General features: G+C 47.1%; 1 protein-coding gene and 1 long non-coding RNA gene across 9 annotated transcripts in view; one reads left to right on the top strand and one right to left on the bottom strand.

Annotated features, from left to right (window-relative positions):
• PIP5K1C (phosphatidylinositol-4-phosphate 5-kinase type 1 gamma) overlaps positions 1–21,117 on the top strand; it is a 291,197-nt gene that overhangs the window by 117,605 nt on the left and 152,475 nt on the right. For all 8 annotated transcript variants that reach the window (XM_077253750.1, XM_077253725.1, XM_077253742.1 and 5 more), the window contains one exon: positions 17,330–17,414. In XM_077253750.1, coding sequence (XP_077109865.1) covers positions 17,330–17,414 — 85 coding nt within the window. The remainder of the gene's footprint in view (positions 1–17,329; positions 17,415–21,117) is intronic.
• LOC143766252 (uncharacterized) lies at positions 445–1,471 on the bottom strand. The gene is made up of 3 exons (XR_013213553.1): positions 1,383–1,471; positions 1,071–1,128; positions 445–580 (listed from the first exon to the last, which is right to left on the bottom strand). It is a non-coding gene; the product is annotated as an uncharacterized LOC143766252 (long non-coding RNA).

The raw sequence follows: 21,117 nt of genomic DNA, 5'->3' as shown, positions 1-21,117 counted from the left end.
TACTTACGACCTTACCCATTTCCCCCGACGCCCAGAATTTTTGATACTGCTTCTTTTCTGCCAAGAGTGCAGGTTTTGCTGCAGAAAAAAAACCGCAGCAAAATTGCCTAGTGTGAACTTGGCCTAAGAGTGAATTGCAAATTTCAGATGCATGCTGCAGTAGAGAAAACTGGGAGAATCAACTGTTTTTCCAGGATAACCTTGTATGCGGGCTTGATTCATAAGTCCTTCGCAAAGAACAACCTGCCCAATTCCAGCCTTGCTGAAGAATGAAGCCTTGACAAGTAAATGAGCCCCAACTCCCAGCACAAGACATCTCCAGAAAATTGTAATATTTCAAGGCTAAGTGTGCTTTCAAGTAACTTCTCGGAATAGTTGTGTGTGTGTGCATGTAAGTTTAATTCTGTTACTATTATATGACTGCTATCTTGCATTTCCTTCTGCTCGGGCGATGTTCCCCAACTCTGAGGACTGGTTTTTCCAGCAAGACAATGCGCCATGCCACACAGCTAGGTCAATCAAGGTGTGAATGAAGGACCACCACATCAAATCCCTGTCATGGCCAGCCCAATCTCCAGACCTGAAATCGAAGAAAACAACCGCTCTCAGATTTGGATTTTGCGTCATAAACGTGAAATTTTTTAAAATTATTAACAGGGAACACTACAGTGATACAATCAAGTGTTGAGGTAACGTTTCGACCCCTTGTTGGGCCTTTATCAAACCTCACTGTAAAAACATAGAAAATCAGTATATTAGAAATCATATACGGAGAATCGGAATCCTAAAGAAACACAAAAAACAAAACCAAACAATATTGGAAAAATGGAGTGGCGTAAAACGAGTGGCATCCAAAGTAGGGGGCATATAGAAATTGTAAGGAGTCCCCATATTAACAATCAAAAGTAAACAAGCAGGCAATATATGCCCAGCGAGAATAAGTGCTAGATGTGGTACTAGAATGCTGCAGGAGGGCAAGAGCAGAGAAAGTCGACAACGCTGTTGTACAGTCCATGAAACATAGCAATCAAAATATAGTACATATATGCAGAGTGTAAAACATAACTGACCTTTAGAGTAGAGGGCACTGTGAGAAGAAGACAATGTCCAAGGAGGACACAGCGGCTCCTGGGAGGAGTAAGGAGAGTAATGAGAAGAGACAATAGATAAAGAATAAGGCTAAGCAACCCTAGAGACGCCCAGAGTATATAATAAACCTACTACTGGAAAATAAAGGAAGGTACGAGGATCCGGAATAGCACGGATTGGGGATAAGATCCCTATAGACACTGGGGGAAAAAAAGGCGCCAAGTCAAGGTGTGGAGATGATAGCGCCAGTAGCGCTGAGAGGTATGAAACTGGCAGTGTCCGACATACAGTACCTGTGGGTCCAGAGGCAGGAAGATTGGCGGTGGTGTGAGCCATCATCGGTGGTCAGTGGGTAGAAATAGCCGTGGGGCCGGAAGTGGGGAGGGGCAAGAAGTGCGCACGCGTGTGGAGGGGAATGCCGGGAGCCGGCGTGGAGTGTGGTGCTGCCACAGCGCATGCGCGATAAAGAGGCGCCTGCGTAGTGTGTAGAGTGACAGTGTGGAGCGCAGAGCTACAGAGCATGCGCAGAGGAAAGAACGCACAGCGCCTGCGAGAAGCAAGGACAAAGGGGGGAAGGAGCACCGAGCTACGGCGCACGCGCAGGGGAGAGGACGCACGAAGCCAGTGAAAAAGATAGAGCAGGGAGGCAGAAGAGAATAGAGGGGAGGAGCGAGAAGGTGGACAAAGCAGCGATATGGTGAAGTGTAAGGATGTGGAGGGGTGTGAAAGGCGAGAACATGTATTATATATTATCACGCATGCGCTGTTGCAGCACCACACTCCCTGCCGGCTCCCGGCGTTTCCCTCCACACGCGTGCGCACTTCTTGCCCTTCCCCACTTCCGGTCCCATGGCCATTTCTACCCACTGACCACCGATGATGGCTCACACCACCGCCAATCTTCCTGCCTCTGGACCCACAGGTACTGTATGTCGGACACTGCCAGTTTCATACCTCTAAGCGCTACTGGCGCTATCATCTCCACACCTTGACTTGGCGCCTTTTTTTTCCCCAGTGTCTATAGGGATCTTATCCCCAATCCGTGCTATTCCGGATCCTCGCACCTTCTTTTATTTTGCAGTGGTAGGTTTATCATATACTCTGGGCGTCTCTAGGGTCGCTTAGCCTTAGGCCGGGGTCACACTAGACCGTAATACGGACGAGTGCAATGCGATAAAAAATCGCACACCATGCGTGTGCATTGCGAGAAATACGCACCGGTGTTAGAGAAAAGCTGGTAATTCAATTGCTGGCTTTTCATTTCTCCTTCACAAACCCGACAGGATATGAGACATGGTTTACATGCAGTAAACCATCTCATATCCCTTTTTTTTTTGCTTATTCCACACTACTAATGTTAGTAGTGTGTATGTGCAAAATTTGGGCACTGTAGCTTGTAAAATAAAGGGTTAAATGGCGGAAAAAATTGGCGTGGGCTCCCGCGCAATTTTCTCCGCCAGAGTGGTAAAGCCACTGACTGAGGGCAGATATTAATAGCCTAGAGAGGGTCCATGGCTATTGGCCCCCCCTGGCTACAAACATCTGCCCCCAGCCACCCAAGAAAAGGCACATCTGTAAGAAGCGCCTATTCTGGCACTTGGCCACTCTCTTCCCGCTCCCGTGTAGCGGTGGGATATGGGGTAATGAAGGGTTAATGTCACCTTGCTATTGTAAGGTGACATTAAGCCAGATTAATAATGGAGAGGCGTCAATTATGACACCTATCCATTATTAATCCAATGGTATGAAAGGGTTAAAAAAACACACACACATTATTAAAAAGTATTTTAATGAAATAAACACACAAGTTGTTTTAATATTTTATTGCTCTCTCAATCCACCTGAAGACCCTCGCTCTGAAAAATAATAAACCAACAATATACATACCTTCAGATGATCTGTCACGTCCCACGAAGTAAATCCATCTGAAGGGGTTAAATCATTTTACAGCCAGGAGCTGTGCTAAAGCACTCGCTCGTGCCTGTAAACCCCGGGTACTGAAAGGAAAGCTGGGTGATCTGTAGTTACCTTGAGTTGCGGTGATGCGCCCTCTGCTGGATGTCCTCATATGAACTCGAACGTGGGAACTTTTCCAAGGCTCCAGTTCATGAGGACATCCAGCAGAGGGCGCATCACCGCAACTCAAGGTAAGTACAGATCATCCTGCTTTCCTTTCAGTACCCGGGGGTTTACAGGCACCAGCGAGTGCTTTAGCACAGCTCCTGGCTGTAAAATTATTTAACCCCTTCAGATGGATTTACTTTGTGGAACGTGACAGATCATCCGAAGGTATGTATATTGTTGGTTTATTATTTTTCAGAGCGAGGGTCTTCAGGTGGATTGTTTTAATATTTTATTGCCCTCTCAACCTGTGTGTTTATTACAATAAAATACTTTTTAATAATGTGTGTTTTTTTTTAACCCTTTCATACAATTGGATTAATAATGGATAGGTGTCATAATTGACGCCTCTCCATTATTAATCTGGCTTAATGTCACCTTACAATACCAAGGTGACATTAACCCTTCATTACCCCATATCCCACCGCTACACGGGAGTGGGAAGTGAGTGGCCAAGTACCAGAATAGGCGCATCTTCCAGATGTGCCTTTTCTGGGGTGGCTGGGGGCAGATGTTTGTAGCCAGGGGGGCCAATAGCCATGGACCCTCTCTAGGCTATTAATATCTGCCCTCAGTCACTGGCTTTACCACTCTGGCGGAGAAAATTGCGCAGGAGCCCACGCCAATTTTTTCCGCCATTTAACCCTTTATTTTAGCAGCTACAGCGCCCAAATTTTGCACATACACACTACTAACATTAGTAGTGTGGAATATGCAAAAAAAAAAAGGGGATATGAGATGGTTTACTGTATGTAAACCATGTCTCATATCCTGTCGGGTTTGGGAAGGAGAAATGAAAAGCCGGCAATTGAATTACCGGCTTTTCACATATATCGCGCTGAATTAAATATAAATACAGAATATATATATATATGTGTCTCAATGATATATATATATATATATATATATATATATATATATATATATATATATATATATATATATATATATATATATATATATATATATATATATATATATACTGTATATATGTTTTAACGAACATTTGAGCACATAAATCCATTAGATGTCGGTTTTGCAAGCCTGCGAGAAAATATCGCAGTACAGATGCCATACGGATTACATACGGAGGATGCCATGCGCAAAATACGCTGACACACCCTGCCTACGGATGACATACGGATCACTAGTTTGGGGACTTTTCTGCGTATTACGGCCGTAAAAAACGGACCGTATTTACATACGCTGAGTGTGAGGCCGGCCTTATCCTTTATCTATTGTCTCTTCTCATTACTCTCCTTACTCCTCCCAGGAGCCGATGTGTCCTCCTTGGACATTGTCGTCTTCTTCTCACAGTGCCCTCTACTCTAAAGGTCAGTTATGTTTTACACTCTGCATATATGTTCTATATTTTGATTGCTATGTTTCATGGACTGTACAACAGCGTTGTCGACCTTCTCTGCTCTTGCCCTCCTGCAGCATTCTAGTACCACATCTAGCACTTATTCTCGCTGGGCATCATTTTAGTTCATTTTTGTATATATTGTATATATTGCCTGCTTGTTTACTTTTGATTGTTAATATGGGGACTCCTTACAATTTCTATATGCCCCCTACTTTGGATGCCCCTCGTTTTACGCCACTCCATTTTTCCAATATTGTTTGGTTTTGTTTTTTGTGTTTCTTTAGGATTCCGATTCTCCGTATATGATTTCTAATATACTGATTTTCTATGTTTTTACAGTGAGGTTTGATAAAGGCCCAACAAGGGGTCGAAACGTTACCTCAACACTAGTGTTGAGCATTCCAATACCGCAAGTATCGGGTATCGGCCGATATTTGCGTTGTCGGAATTCCGATACCGAGATCCGATACTTGCCGCATATCGGATACTGGAATCGGAAGTTCTCAATTCAAACAGCACGAATTCAGCCAATGAGGACTGATTACAAGTGTGGGCACATCCTGTTCAGCATGGTGGGCATGAAACTACTGGCAAGGCTGTGATTGGCTGCTGAAATGATTTCCTGCTGCAGTTTAAAAGTCGCTGGCGCCATTTTGGGCTCACTCTGCTGTGAATTCTGTTAGTGACAGGACGCTCTTTTCTGACTGAGGGCCAGTTGAGATAGCGATTTGCTTCTTTGTGCTTTTCCCAGGCTAATTTAGCAACCGCTGTGTGTTCACCTTGCTTTTGCCTTGCAGCGCTGTTTTCACAGCGATCTGCAAGGTCTCTGTGTGTGTGTGTGTGTAAGTGCAGCCCACTCTCTAGTCTGTGTGCAGCCATAGCTGGTTGTATTCAGGTCAGGGTGGTTCACTGCCTCATACTGTTCTATCCATTCCATTGTCCCTTTTTGCAAGTAGTGCAGGCTGCTGCACATTTTTTTCAAATAATTCCTATTAGTGACTTTCCACCCGAATCCAGCTAAATTGTGGAAAAACACTACATAGGATAACGTAGAGGAGGTTTTTGGGGCCTTGCAGCGCCGTTTTCGGCTGTCTGCACGGTCTCCGTGTAAATAAATAATAAAGTTCACCAAACACACCACTTTACAGTTGTGTAGGCCACATTAGCTCATATTAAAGTCTAGTCCACACTTTAGAAAATTAGTGTTTCTTATACCTGTTAGGAGCTGTTCGGGAATAAGCACACTAAGCCGTTAGTACTTTTCTGCTTATCTTTATCAGTCAACCAAGATGAAGAAGGCAGGGAGTAAGGCACGTGGGCGTGGGCGCGGAGCAGGGAGAGGACGTGGGGTGGGGATTCTGTGCCTGCTGCGGGCACCGGTAACTCATCATCACCCAGTTTCAGCAGGGAACAGTCCTTCATGCGCAGCTTTGTCGGAGAGCGCCGTACACCGCTGCTGCGTGAAGACCAAATTGAAGCCGTTGTCGGATGGATGGCAGCTAATGCATCGACTTCAATTAGTGCCACATCCTCTTAGACACAGAGCACTGGAGAGCACCCATCTGTCTCTTCACCACCTGCCAAATTGCCCAGGCAGACAGAGAGCCCAGGACAGGAGCCGTCTCTACTTCTGTTCTCTGAATCTCTTGGCTTGGAAACGGGGCCAGCCAAGCAGCATTGGAGAAATGGAAGAAGAGGCAGTGTGCAGTGATGCCCAACAGCTTTTTCTCTCTGAGTCTGAAGAGGCGGGTGGGCCAGTGCCTCCGGTCACCACACCGCAGAACGCATCCGCTGATGACACTCAGGTGCCACTTTCTGGTGCGTGCCCTGCTGCTGAGACTACCCAGGAGGAGCAGTTGGTGGCAGAGGGTAGTGTAGATGATGAGGTCCTTGACCCATCGTGGCGTGAGGGACAGGAAGGTGGTGGGAGCAGCTCTGAGGAAGAGATTCCCCGAATGGGCCAATGAGGGAGAGGGAGGGGGAAGACTGCGGATCCTGTAGCCTCCACTTTGGCACCCGTTAGGAGCATGTCTCTTTCAAAAGCCAAAAAGGGCGCTCCCAAGACTTGCAGTGCCTGGTCCTTTTTTGACACAGTTGCAGATGACATTTGCTATGTCAAATGCAAGGTGTGTCATCACAAAGTCAAAAGAGGGAGAAATGTCAGCAACCTCAATACCTCCAACATGTGGAAACATGTGCGGACCAGGCACGCGGCGGAGTTACAAAAACACACTGAAGAGCTAGGCCAACCAACAGCGGCAGCTACCACCTCTTCAGCTCGTGTTGCCTCTTCCTCCAGCTCACACGCAGCTGGTTCGGCTTCCTCCCAGGATCGCCATGGAAGAACCTCTGGCACTGTTGTCCAGAGACCCACTGTAATTCCACCCGCAACACCATGTTCCCAGTCATCCTCACACTCCCAGCCCAGTCTACAGCCATCGGTAGTACAGGCATGGGAGAAAAGGCGGCCTTTCTCGGCAAACCACCCACGAGCACAGGCTCTGACTGCAGGCATTGCCAAACTTCTGTCACTGGAAATGCTGTCATTCAGGCTGGTGGAGACTGACAGCTTCCGTGACTTGATGTCATTGGCAGTCCCACAGTACAATGTGCCCAGCCGCTTTTATTTGAGCAGGCAAGCCGTCCCTGCCCTGCACAAGCATGTGGAGGGACACATAAAACACGCGCTACTGAATGCCGTCAGTAGCAAGGTCCACCTCACCACCGATGCGTGGACCAGTCAACATGGACAGGGGCGATACCTTTCCCTCACTGCCCATTGGGTTAATGTTGTTGAGCCGGGTACAGATCGTGCGAGTGGCGCATGACGTGTCCTGCCCACTCCAAGGATTGCAGGAATCCAGTCTGTACGCATTGACTCCTCCTCATACACCAGTTCCTCAGAATCATCGCTGCAGGAGCCATCACAGTCCACCTCCACATGGACCCGTGAACGTTTACCTGTTACGACCGACATGAGCACAGCTGTGGCCAAACATCAACAGGCCATCTTGAAATTAATTTCTTTGGGGAATCGAAGCCACACAGCGCAGGAGCTCTGGAATGCCATCAAGCAGGAGAGCGATGTGTGGTTTGTGCCAGCGAATCTCCAGCCAGGCATGGTAGTGTGATAATGGCCGAAATCTGGTGGCAGCTCTGGGCCTCGGCAACCTCACTCACATCCCATGTCTGGCACATGTGCTCAACTTGGTCGTGCAGAGTTTTTTGAGGGACTATCCGGATCTTGATGCACTGCTGCACAAGGTGTCCGCCTAGAGTGTGCTCACTTACGTCATTCCAGCACGGCAAAATCGCGCATTGCGGCTCTGCAGCGCCGATTCCGCCTTCCGGAACATCGCATCATATGTGACCTACCTACCAGGTGGAATTCCACGTTACATATGTTGGAGCGGTTGTGTGAGCAGCAGCAAGCAGTAATGGAGTACCAGGTGCATCAAGCGCAAAGAAGTCGCACTCCGCGCCGTTCAGACTTAACAACCACAGAGTGGGCCACTATGAAGGACGTCTGCCAGGTTTTGCGTCCCTTCGATTATTCCACGTGGATGGCGAGTGCAGATGATGCACTAGTCAGCATGACTGTCCCCCTTACAGGGTGGATTGATTTAAATCACGCCGATTTAAATCATGATTTAAATCACGATTTAAATCAAAAGATTTTTTTCTATTTAAATCGGATCGATTTAAATCATGATTTTAATCATGATTTAAATCACTGATTTAAATCAAAAGGTTTTTTTTAATATAAATCACGATTAAAATGAGAAGTGAGAGCAGTGCGCATGTGCGCCCATAGTTACACGGACGAAACTAGGGGCAACGATCTAACGCCAGGGTGAGGGGGGGACCCCAAAGTAAGTAAAAATCTTTTTTGTTTTACTATATGGCAATAGGTAGGTGTTTAAAAGCAGCATGTCTTAATTGTATAAACTATTAATAGCCTCCACATTTTGTTCATACTGCCCCTTTAATTCCACACTTCTAGCTTGGTTTCACTTTTGGTTTAGTTTCTTTTTCCATTCAGTTGACATGCCCAAACTTGTTGGATAGTCAGCATCCTACAGAAACCTCTGGAAGAGCATGGCATTGTGAATGTTACACATATACAGCCTTTATTCTACTGAGTTAAACAACTCAGCTTTATCTCATGATGGAAGAACCTTTGGATGGTAAAATATTTTCCTCAAAAAGCAGTTTATTGAAAAAAATCCGATTTAAATAAAAAAAATCCGATTTAAATCAAAAAAATCCGATTTTTTTGATTTTTTTTAAAAAACATTGATTTTTATCCACCCTGCCCCCTTATCTGCCTGCTTCAACAAACACTGCAAGCGCTAAGGGATGATGTTGTGGAAGAGGTGGAGGATGAGGAGTCACCATTTCCATCAGCTTCTGGACAGTCAGCGCCACGTGGTTCCTCACAAACGCGTAGGCAGGGGACACTTTGTGAGGAGGATGAGGAGGAGTCAATGGAGGAGGAAGACATCCGTCCAGAGGAGGGAGTTACACAATTGTCCAGTAGTCAGTGTGTACAGCGAGGGTGGGGTGATGACGAGCGGGCAGAGATCACGCCTCAAGCAGGGGACAGCGTTTCTTGGCCAGTTGGCAGTCTGCAGCACATGGTTGATTACATGCTGCAGTGCCTGAGAAACGACCGCCGCATTGCCCACATTCTCAACATGTCTGATTATCGGGTGTTCACCCTCCTCGATCCTCGCTACCGGGACAACGTACAAAGCTTCATCACACCGTTGAACCGGGAGCGTAAAATGCGGGAGTACCAAGACACACTGGTGAATTCCATCATCTTCTCCAGTCCAACTGAGAGAAGTGCTGCTAGTGCTTTACAAAGCAGCTCAGTGCGTCCAGGCAGTGGAGGAGGCTCTGCACAAAGAGGGAGCAGAAGCAGTGCCTCTGCCCAAGGCAAGACCAGTATGGCCCAACTGTGGCACAGTTTTGTGTGCCCGCCACAAATGTCTACACCATCACAGACGGCTCTAGTTAGCAGGAGGCAACGGTTCCGTCAGATGGTGACAGACTACATGTCTTGCCCTCTTGCTGTACTCCCAGACGGCTCTTCCCCTTTCAAGTTTTGGGTCTCTAAGCTGGATACATGGCCAGAGCTAAACCAGTATCCATTGGAGGTGCTGGCTTGCCCTGCGGCTAGTGTATTATCGGAACGCGTCTTTAGTGCTGCAGGTGGTGTACTAACTGACCGTCGCATGCGACTATCCTCCGATAACGTTGACCGGCTTACTTTCCTGAAAATGAACCAGGCCTGGATCTCGCAGGAATTTGCCACTCCTCTTCCTGATTAAATAATTGGGTGACTGTCTACAGTATCCAGGTCTCCTGTTGTGTTCATCTTTCTACCACCTGAACTGTAATTCCTGGGCTCCAACACCGCCAGTTGAGGCTCAGAAGTGCCGTCTGCACAGTCAAAACATACGACCCAGTGTTATTGGGTGTCAGTAACGTCAGCTGATCCCCAGCTGTGTAGCCGGCAATGTGTCCTGTGACCGACACGCTGACACAACAACTGAAATGTAAGGGAACCTGTCCCCCCCCCCCCCCCAGGCGTTTGTTACTGAAATAGCCACCTTGTGCAGCAGTTATGCTGCACAAGGAAAAGGTAACTATTTTTGTTTAGCTCCTTGCACACGCAGAACTTAACACTTATAAAATGTGTCCACTGATACCGTAAAACCATCCCAGAGGTGGGACTTTCCTTTGTAATGTGACGCAGCACACCCGTCATTCCTACCCCCTTGGCGACGTGCGCCGCCTCCTCCGCGTTGTTTAATTCTGTCCTGGAGCCAGCGCTGTTATGTTATCTCTTGGCCAGGCACACTTTGCGGTGCTCGTCTTCTGACATCATTTGGTGTCAGGCTGGCTGCGCCTGTGCAGCCGCGCTGGATGAGATCCCGCCTCGCAGTGTCTTCTGATTTAATCACACTGCGGGCCTGGGATCCATGGGCATGCGCAGTGCATATCTTCACCTCCGCCTCTCACTCATCTCCCTCCACCTTCTTCAGACTGTGCGCCGTCAGCTGATCCCTAATAGCATGCCACGGCCGTGACACCGCACAGTCTGAAGAAGCCGGAGGGAGGGGTGTGAGAGGCGAGGATATGCACTGCGCATGGCCATTGATCCTAGGCCCGCGGTGGGATTACATTAGACGACACTGCGAGGCGGGATCTCGGCCAGCGCGGCCGCACAGGCGCAGCCAGCCTGACACCAAATGATGTCAGAAGACGGGCACCGCAAAGTGCGCCTGGCCAAGGGATAACATAACAGCACAGGCTCCGGGACGGAATCAAACAACGCTGAGGAGGCGGCGCATGGCACCAAGGGGGTAGGAATGACGGCTGGGCTGCGTCACATTACAAAGGGAAGTCCCACCTCCGGGATGGTTTTACGGTATCAGTGGACACACTTTAAAAGTGTTTAGTTCTGTGTTTGCAAGGAGCATAATGAAAAGAGCCACCTTTTCCTTTGGCATCCTTTGTGATACAAAAGCTGGCTCTTTCAGCTACAAACGCCTTTTGGGGGGGGTTAAAGGTTCCCTTTTGACTTGCTCCAATCAGGCTTCGGCCTAAACGGTGTTCCTCTGCACCTCCTGCTGTCCCTGGGCTCCAACACCGCTAGTTGGTGCCTGGAAGTGCTGTCCGCACAGTCAACAGTCGCTCCTCTGTTATTGGGGTTCAGTAACGTCAGCTGCTCCCCTGCTGTGTGTCCTGCAATACCTCCTATCTGCTCCTCCTGCTGACCCTGGGCTCTAACACCGCTAGTTGGCGCCCGGAAGTGCTAGCTGCACAGAGAAAAACACCAGCCAATGTGTCAGTGGGGTTCAGTAACGCCAGCTGTTCCCCTGCTGTGTAGCCGGCATCATGTCCTGCAAACGCCACGCAGACACAAGAACTGAATTTGAAGGGAACCTGTCCCCCCCCCCCCCCAGGTGTTTGTATGTATAACAGCCACCTTGTACAGCAGTAATGCTGCATTTGTACAAGGTGGCTCATTAAGTTACTCTCCTTGCACACGCAGAACGCAACACGTCTAAAATGTGTCCCCTGAGACCATTAAACCGTCCCTGAGGTGTGACTTTCCTTTGTAATGACACGCAGCGACCCCCTTGGTAGCGCAGCTCTTCTTCTGACATCATTGTTTGGCTGGGTGCGCCTCTGCGGCCTCCCTGCCCGACACAACGCCCCTCGATGTCTTATTTATTTTGACTGCGAGGGTGTGATTGATGGGCATGAGTAGTGCATATCTTCGCCTGTTGTCACTCATCTCCTTCCGCCTTCTTCAGATTGTACGGCTTCATGGCCGTGGCATGCGATAAGGGATCAGCTGACGCCGCACAGTCTGAAGCAGGTGTAAGGACACGAGTGTGAGAGGCAAACATATTGACTGTGCAAGGCCATGAATCCCAGCCCCGCAGTGTGAATTACTGAAAAGACACTGCGGGGCTGGGATTCATGGGCATCGCGAACCGCACCGGCCGACATGAAATGTCAGAAGCTGGGCAGTGCTAACAGCGCATGTCCAAGGGATGACACGACAGAGCAGACTCCTGTACAGCAAATAACGACGCTCAGGAGGCTGCGCCCAGCACCAAGGTGGGATTTTTGACAGCTGTGCTGCGTCTCATTACGAAGGGAACTCCTGCCTCCAAGACAGTTTGACTGTATAAGGGGCTAAATGTTATACGTGTTTCTTTCAGCGTGTGCAAGGAGCAAAATTAAAAGAGCAACCTTTGACTTGTGCAGCATTACTGCTGCACAAGGTCGCTCTTCTAGTTTGTAACACCTGAGGGGGGGGGGGGGGGTTAAAGGTTACCTTTAAAATTGGTTCAATTAGGCTTCGGCCTACACTCTGCTCATCCCGCAGAGCCTGGGCTCTAACACCGCCAGTTGGCGCCCGGAAGTGCTAGCTGCACAGAGAAAAACACCAGCCAATGTGTCAGTGGGGTTCAGTAACGCCAGCTGTTCCCCTGCTGTGTAGCCGGCAACGTGTCCTGCAAACGCCACGCAGACACAAAGCTGCCGCCAGTGCAGGCTTCGGCCTACACTCTGCTCCCTCTCCTCCTGCTGACCCTGGGCTCTAACACCGCCAGTTGGCGCCCGGAAGTGCTGGCTGCACAGAGGAAAACACCAGCCAATGTGTCAGTGGGGTTCAGCAACGCCAGCTGTTCCCCTGCTGTGTAGCCGGCATCGTGTCCTGCAAATGCCACGCAGACACAACATACCTCCAAATGCCTCCAGTGCAGGCTTCGGCCTACACTCTGCTCCCCCTGCTGACCCTTTGCTCCAACCCCACTAGTTGGGGCTCTAAGAAGACAAGCTTGAATAGGTCCCCATCCTGGTTCCAGTACCGTCAGCTGGTTCCGGGCAGAGCCTTTGGCTTAGGTGCCTCCTTCTGGGTATCCGAGTTCCACCAACGTCAGGTGGTCCTTGGTAGTGCTTTCAGGCACGGGTACCTCCTGCTTAGTAACCGGGTTCCAGTAACGTCAGCTGGTCCTCGGTAGTTCCATTGGCTCTTGGACCTTTGGCTACCCATCCGGGTTCCAGTACCGTCAGCTGGTTCTCGGCAGTGTCTTTTGCTCTTGTACCTTCTGCTCCCCATCCTGGTTCCAGTACAGTCAGCTGGTTCCGGGCAGAGCCTTTGGCTTAGGTGCCTCCCTCTGGGTATCCGAGTTCCACCAACGTCAGGTGGTCCTTGGTAGTGCTTTCAGGCACGGGTACCTCCTGCTTAGTAACCGGGTTCCAGTAACGTCAGCTGGTCCTCGGTAGTTCCATTGGCTCTTGGACCTTCGGGTAGCCATCCCAGTTCCAGTTCCATCAGCTGTTTCTCGGCATTTTCTCAGCCTTCTTGTACCTTCTGCTACATTTCCAAGTTCAAGACCCTAAAGACGATGACCCGGAAGACCACCCCTAAGATGACAACGACACCAGAGACGACAACCACTGAGATGACGATGACCCTGGAGACGATGACATGGGAGACCGAGAAGCAGAAGAACAAGAGGCTGCAGAACAAAGAGCAGAAGAACATTAAGCATAACACTAAATATCAGAGCAAAAGATATTATCTAAATTATAAGCAGAAGCAGACTAAGCAGTGTATGGGGGTGAGTCCGTTCCTCCTCGTGGTGCCCCTGGATAAAGCCTGATGCTGCAGGCCAAACTGAACGCGGACAAATGTAACTCTTTTGTGACAGGCAGAACGGAAGGTGTAATCTTCAAACTTTTATAGATAACTACGGGAATGCCTGTCACAAATAAGAATACGATGAAGAAGTTGAATATGAAGAAGAATAATAGTTAAATAAAAAGAATATGAACAATGTAACAAAAAAAAATTATAGGTAGAAGATGAAGAAGAAGATGAATAAGGTGAAGAAGAACTTGATGTCAAAAATGCTGATGATGATGAAGAAGAAAGTGTGGGAGAAGTAAAAAAGAGGGTGAAGGGCGTGGAAGTAGTGAAACATCAATATCTGACAAAATAAAAAAAATCTTAACATAGTCAATATCTTTGTAACTCCGAACGTCTTAAAAATAATTTAAAATTCCTGCTATTCTATTTGATTGGGCTAAACCTCTGGGCCTTTAATGTCTCCGCCACCTCCCCCAATACATCCTACATTATTCTTAGTTGTTTTCCTTCATGTAGAATGAACCTACAAGGAAAGAAAGGGTTTATTTTAATTCCGATATTTTCGTCCCATTGACTTGCATTGGTATCGGGTATCGCTATCGGTGAGATCCGATATTTTGCCGGTATCGGCCGATACTTTCCGATACTTTCCGATATCGGAAGGTATCGCTCAACAACACTACTCAACACTTGATTGTATCACTGTGGTGTTCCCTGTTAATAATTAAAAAAATGTTCACGTTTATGATGCAAAATCCAAATCTGAGTGCTGTTGTTTTCTTTCGATTTCAAGTTGTCTGGATTTTATCCAGGTTCAGCCTGCACCATCCTCATATCCCCAGAGTGCACGCCTTTCTTCTTAGAACCAATCTCCAGACCTGAACCCCATTGAAAACCTCTGGAATGTTATCAAGAGGAAGATGGATAGTCACAAGTAATGATGAGCGAATATACTCGTTAGTCGAGATTTCTCAAGCATGCTCAGGGGTCCTCCGAGTATTTTTTTGTGCTCGGAGATTGTTTTTCTTGCTGCAGCTGAATGATTTACACCTGATAGCCAGCGTAAGAACATGTGGAGATTCCCTAGCAACCAGGCAACCCCCACATGTACTTATGCTGGCTAACAGATGTAAAACATTCAGCTGCGGCGCTAAAAACTAAAACTCCGAGCACTAAAAAATACTCTGAGGACCCCCAAGCATGCTAGGGAAATCTCGAGTAACGAGTGTATTCGCTCATCACTAGTCATAAGCCATCAAACAAAGAACTGCTTACATTTTTGTACCAGGAGTGGCGTAAGGTCACCCAAAAGCAGTGTGAAACACTGGTGGAAAGCATCCAAGACGCATGAAAGCTGTCATTAAAAAGCATGGTTATTGCACCTAATACTGATTTCTGAACTCTTCCTAAGTTAAAACATTAAGGTACCTTCACACTAAGCGACGCTGCAGCGATACAGACAACGATGCCGATCGCTGCAGCATCGCTGTTTAGTCGTTGTGTGGTCGCTTGAGAGCTGTCACACAGACAGCTCTCCAGCGACCAACGATGCCGAAGTCCCCTGGTAACCAGGGTAAACATCGGGTTACTAAGCGCAGGGCCGCGCTTAGTAACCCGATGTTTACCCTGGTTACCATTGTAAAAGTAAAAAAAAAAAACATACTCACATTCCGGTGCCCGGCGTCCGCTTCCCTGCTCTCCTCCTGCATCCTGTGTCAACGCCGAACATCTCCGGCATCTCCCACAGAGCAGAGCGGTGACGTCACCGCTCTGCTTTACGGCCGGCACTTACACAGGATGCAGGAGGAGTGCAGGGAAGCGGACGCCGGGCACCGGAATGTGAGTATGTGTTTTGTTTTTTTTTTTACTTTTACAATGGTAACCAGGGTAAACATCGGGTTACTAAGCGCGGCCCTGCGCTTAGTAACCCGATGTTTACCCTGGTTACCAGTGAAGACATCGCTGGATCGATGTCACACACACCGATTCAGCGATGTCAGCGGGAGATCCAGCGACGAAATAAAGTTCTGGACTTTCAGCAACGACCAGCGATCTCACAGCGGGATCCTGATCGCTGCTGCGTGTCAAACACAACGATATCGCTAGCCAGGACGCTGCAACGTCACGGATCGCTATCGTTATCGTTGTAAAGTCGCTTAGTGTGAAGGTACCTTTAGTATTCTTGTTTCTAAATGATTATGAACTTGTTTTTTTTCTTGCATAATTTGAGGTCTGCAAGCAATGCATTTTTTTGTTATTTTAACCATTTCTCATTTTCAGAAAACAAATACAAAATTTATTGCTTGGACCTTTGGAGTCATGTCATTAGTTTATAGAACAAAAGAACAATTTATATTTTACTCAAAAATATACCTATAAAGAGAAAAATCAGAAAAAATTGAAAACTTTGCAGTGGTCTCTTACTTTTTGCCAGAGCTGTGTGTGTGTGTGTGTGTGTGTGTGTGTATGTATGTATGTATGTATGTATGTATTTTATTTATTTTTTTTAGCAGAGTTTGGTCCTAGTGTACTCTCAATTAACTCTTAGAGTGGTAATTACCATTAAGGGGCTCTTCTGGTTTCACTGAAAAATGGGGAGCAACCGGGTAATGCTTAAAAGAAACAAAAAAATACTGTACTTAATGAAACAATTGACTGTTGTGGAGACATTTTGTCTACAGCATGTGGCGACTGCAGCAAATCACAGGTTTCAGAGGTTTTGTGGTGTGTACCTTGACATCATTGATGCCAGTAATTGACTGCAGTTGTCACATGTTGTAGACGGCATGTCAACAATGTAGCCCTGTCTACAATGTCTGGCAATGATGCCTAGAGATGCCATTTTGAAGATGCATAGGCTTAAATGTGTAAGTAATGCTTAAATGATTAAAGGGAACCTGTCACCCCCAAAATCGATGGTGAGGTAAGCTCACCGACATCAGGGGCTTATCTACAGCATTCTGTAATGCTGTAGATAAGCCCTGATGTTACCTGAAAGAGGAGAAAAAGAGGTTGGCTTATGCTCACCCAGGGGCGGTCCGGTCCGATGGGTGTCTCAGGTCCGCTCCGGCGCCTCCTATCTTCATTCCATAACGTCCTCTTCTGGTCTTTACGCCGCGGCTCCGGCGCAGGGCAGGCGTACTTTGTCTGCCCCGTTGAGGGCAGAACAAAGTACTGCAGTGCGCAGGCGCCGGGCCTCTGTGACCTTTCCGGCGCCTGCGCACTGCAGTACTTTGCTCTGCCCTCAACAGGGCAGACAAAGTACGCCTGCGCCGGAGCCGCGGCGTGAAGACCAGAAGAGGACGTCATGGAATGAAGATGGGAGGTGCTGTACCGGACCTGAGACGCCCATCGGAGCGGGACCGCCCCTGGGTGAGTATAATCTAACGTCTTTTTCTCCTCTTTTAGGTAACATCGGCGGCTTATCTACAGCATTACAGAATGCTGTAGATAAGCCCTTGATGACGTTGAGCTTACCTCACCATCGATTTTGGGGGTGACAGGTTCCCTTTAATAATTCATGTAAAGTTCCAATTTGATGTGCTTAAAAGTACCTTTTCTTTTTATTTTAGGACACGGTGTCTGTTCACCGACCCAGTTTTTATGCTGAACGATTTTTTAAGTTCATGACCAACACAGTGTTCCGAAAAACTTCCTGTAAGTAGCCTTGGTTGCTAGATGACTACTACAGACCTTATTAGGACATTTGTATTGCTTAATCCTTAGTAGAGTTCAGATTTGCATTGCTGCTCACTTCCACATGAGGTGAACGGTGCTGATTATGTTGTATCAGCAGGTGACTGCCATCTTGCTAGGGTGTTGTGCGCAGGTCTTTTCCTAACAAATTTGACATATGCACAATACATGATGGCCATGCAAGCGTCTGTTATGAACGCACAGGGAGAAGCCACACCCACACTCAACTGGTTCATGTACTGACTACAAACACCCTAGTCACACAACTGAAAACAGCACTACCTCGGACCTGGCTCACTAAAAGGCCATCGAGGGTTTTTTCTAAGAAACCAGAGGGTTGGCCGCAATACACCGCCACCAAGAGGAGAGGAAAGTGTGCAGGAAGATACAAAGCCCAGGGTGCGTACAGGTCAGTGGATTGAGTCTCCAAACAGAGCCATGGCAGTAAGCCTTTACCCCCACCCCCCTCATTCTACTAGGGGCCACCAGTGGAACTTCCTCACCAGGCGGTTTGCATGAAGATCCTCCAAATCAACCCAGGAGTTAACTTCTGGATCATAACTTTTCCGCTTAATAAGATACTGTAGGTGGCACCTGACTCGGCTGGAGCCAAGAACTCTCTTTACCTCATGCTCCCGATCCCCTTCCAAATTCATCTTGGCAAAAAAAAGGAGTGTTCCTGGTAACCATAGCGGTACGGTTATTTAGCGCGAATGCTGCAATGGTCAGAAACTTCACCCAGTCTTGCTGATTACAACAAGCTATCAAGCAGACAAGATATCTCATACTGCTCTGTCTCTTGGTTCATCCTTTGTTTGCCCATTATTCGTCTCAGGATAACCTGAAAAAAAGCTCTATACGCAATCTGGAGCAAAAGCTAAGCCAGATGCAATCCAGAAAATGAGCCCCTTTATCAGAAATAATGACTTTGGGAACACCATGCAATTTAACAATATGAGAAATGAACAATGTTGCTAAGCTCTTAACAGATGGCATTTTTTGTAATGGGACGAAACAAATTATTCTGTTAAAACTGTGCAATGCGCACAAGACTGTATCAGAGCCTGAGTTAAGAAAAATGGTGACCAGTCCATTAACAAGTCTGTCAAGGGCTATGACTGAACATAATTAGTAGAGAGAACCCGCTGGAGCTTAACAAGTCCTTTATCCCTGGCACAGACTCTGCATCTATGGACCTGCTTTTCAATATCGCTTCGAGCATTCTGTCACCATAAAGACCTACAAAGAGATCTCCAAGTGACAGGAGAACTGGGATGCGCAGCTAAAACAGAATGATGCTTTTCATTAACAAAATCTTCTCGTGAAGAGGGCGGTAAATAAAGTTTGTTTATAGGTAAACCTTACAGCGCACTGTCCTGAGCATCCTGAATGCTCTGCCTGTGTTCTACCCCAAGATCCCCAATCACCACCCTCTCACTAAAAATCTTGATTGGATGTTAATCCTTCAACTCTGGGTCAAAGTGTCAGCCTTGACATTCTTGGATCCTGGAAGATGAGTAACGACCAAGTCACTCAACACGCTGCTGAGTGCTTAAAACAGACAGTCCCAGTAGACATTTTATTTTTGCTCAGTTTGACTGTTTACTTACCTCCCTGGATCCAAGAATGTCAAGGCTGATGCTTTGTCCCAGGGTTGAGGGATTAACATGCAATCAAGATTCTTAGTGAGGGGGTGGTAGTTGGGGATCTGGGGTAGATCCCTGGCAGAGCATTCAGGATGCTCAGGACAGTGTGCTGTAAGGTTTACCTGTAAACAATCTTTGTTTACCGCCCTCTATGATTTAGAAACCGTTCTTCTGATCGATAAAGACATTCACCTTATGTCTTTCCCCCTCCAAATAAATGTCTCCATTCTTGAAAGGCTCTCTTAACCACCTGAAGTTCTTGGACATTTATATGCTAATTTGATTCTGCTTGCCTGCTTTTTTGGGAGTAAAAAGCACAAAGATTTAGATATCCACTTTTTTATGAAAGAACTGCTCCCATCCCAATAGAGGAAGCGTCTAATTCGACAAAGAAAGGCAAATCGACCTTGGGTTGAGAGAACAGGCACCTTCGAGTAAGCCATCTTGAGAGCTGAAAAAATATTTACCACCTTGGATGGCCAAGAAGAAAAATCTGTTCCCCTTTTAGTCATGTCAGATAAAGACTTGGCATTGACCGAAAAGTACTTAATGAACTTATGATAAAAATTTGCAAAGCGAAGAAATCTCTGCAGAGCTTTGTGGTTGCTCGGTTGAACCCAATCAAACTATTTGCACCTTTAACGGGGTCCATTCAAAACCCCTATGCAGAAAGTCTTAAGAACTGGACCTCTGGACTGCAAATTGACATTTCTCCAGTTTAGCAAATAAATGGTTGTCACGTAGAACCTGTCTGACCTGCTAATGATGCCTCTCTGAGTATGTCAAACAGGTAAATTACCACAAATCTACTTACCTAAGAGCAAAAAATTTTATTTTTGAAAGACTGCAGAGTAATGGTTAACCCGAACGGCATCACCCAACTTTAATAATAATGTTCAGGCGTATTAATTGAGGTCTTCCATTCATCAGCTTTATGAATACATATAAGGTTATATGCCCCACTCAAGTCACATTTGGAAAACAATTTAGCTACAGATAATCAGGCCTGTGGAGTCTAAGCCAAACCTCCATCTCTGACTCCTCAGTTTCCCTGACTTTCGACTCTGACTCCTCAGCACTTCCTCCCTACTGCGCATGTACATAAAGTTCAGCACGGCTTCATCTCAACTAATAGCCGAGATTCTTAGATCAGGAATAGAATAGTCATTTATAGGACATTTCATAACTGAATTATGAAAAAATTTACAGCACATACTGCATTGAAGTAGTGTACCAATTATATATTTCGAGTCTGAGTCGGTCCATTTTATACAGACTCCACCAAAATGGACTCTGACTCCACAGCTCTGCAGATAAGTGGTTAAGAAGGTCAGGTATAAGGGTAAGGATTGCAAACCGTACCGTGATTTTATTAATCCTTGTAAAATCCATACACGGACAGAGCCCTCCATCTTTTTTTTTTTTTTTTTCCCTCTTTCACCTATGACAGAACCACCGAAAGAGGGGATCCACCCTTCAAGGACCGGAAACTGCGGTATAAAAGGGTGGTACCTCTCCCTTACATCAGTTGGTTTCCTATCCTTGACAGGAGAACCTTTCATCGGTGTACCTGAAGAAAGGAAGCTGACGTCAGGAGTCTTTCTAGGCCTGGCTCAGGCAGCACGTTCTTCACTGCCTTGGATGGTGGAGGGGTCCTGATGGACTTTCATAGGTGAGAGGGCGCAAGCAGTTGTACCACATTCAGTGTATTGGCGGCTCCTGCGCCGGGAGGCGCACCCTAATGACGCACGGGGTCGGGTGACTTCCGAGAGATGGAACCAGATGAGGTTCCTGGAGAGACTCACTGTCCGGCAGGTCCCGCTTTACAAAGAGGTTATACTGACAGGAGAGAAATTTTGCTCATGCAGAAAAAGGTGTGGCAGTATGGGAGTCTCAGGTTTATTTCCCTATAGAGGAGACAGATAAACTAGTTAGAGGTTAGAACCACGATGGTTATGGTGGGTCCATGACTCTAAAAATCTGCTCGGGTCATAATGTTTAGCGGTTTAGAGCAGTGG

This window comes from Ranitomeya variabilis, chromosome 1, assembly GCF_051348905.1.
Source record: "Ranitomeya variabilis isolate aRanVar5 chromosome 1, aRanVar5.hap1, whole genome shotgun sequence".
Lineage (NCBI taxonomy): Eukaryota > Metazoa > Chordata > Amphibia > Anura > Dendrobatidae > Ranitomeya > Ranitomeya variabilis.
The sequence above is the reverse complement of the archived record's forward strand: the minus strand, read 5'-3'. Positions and strand labels throughout refer to the sequence as shown.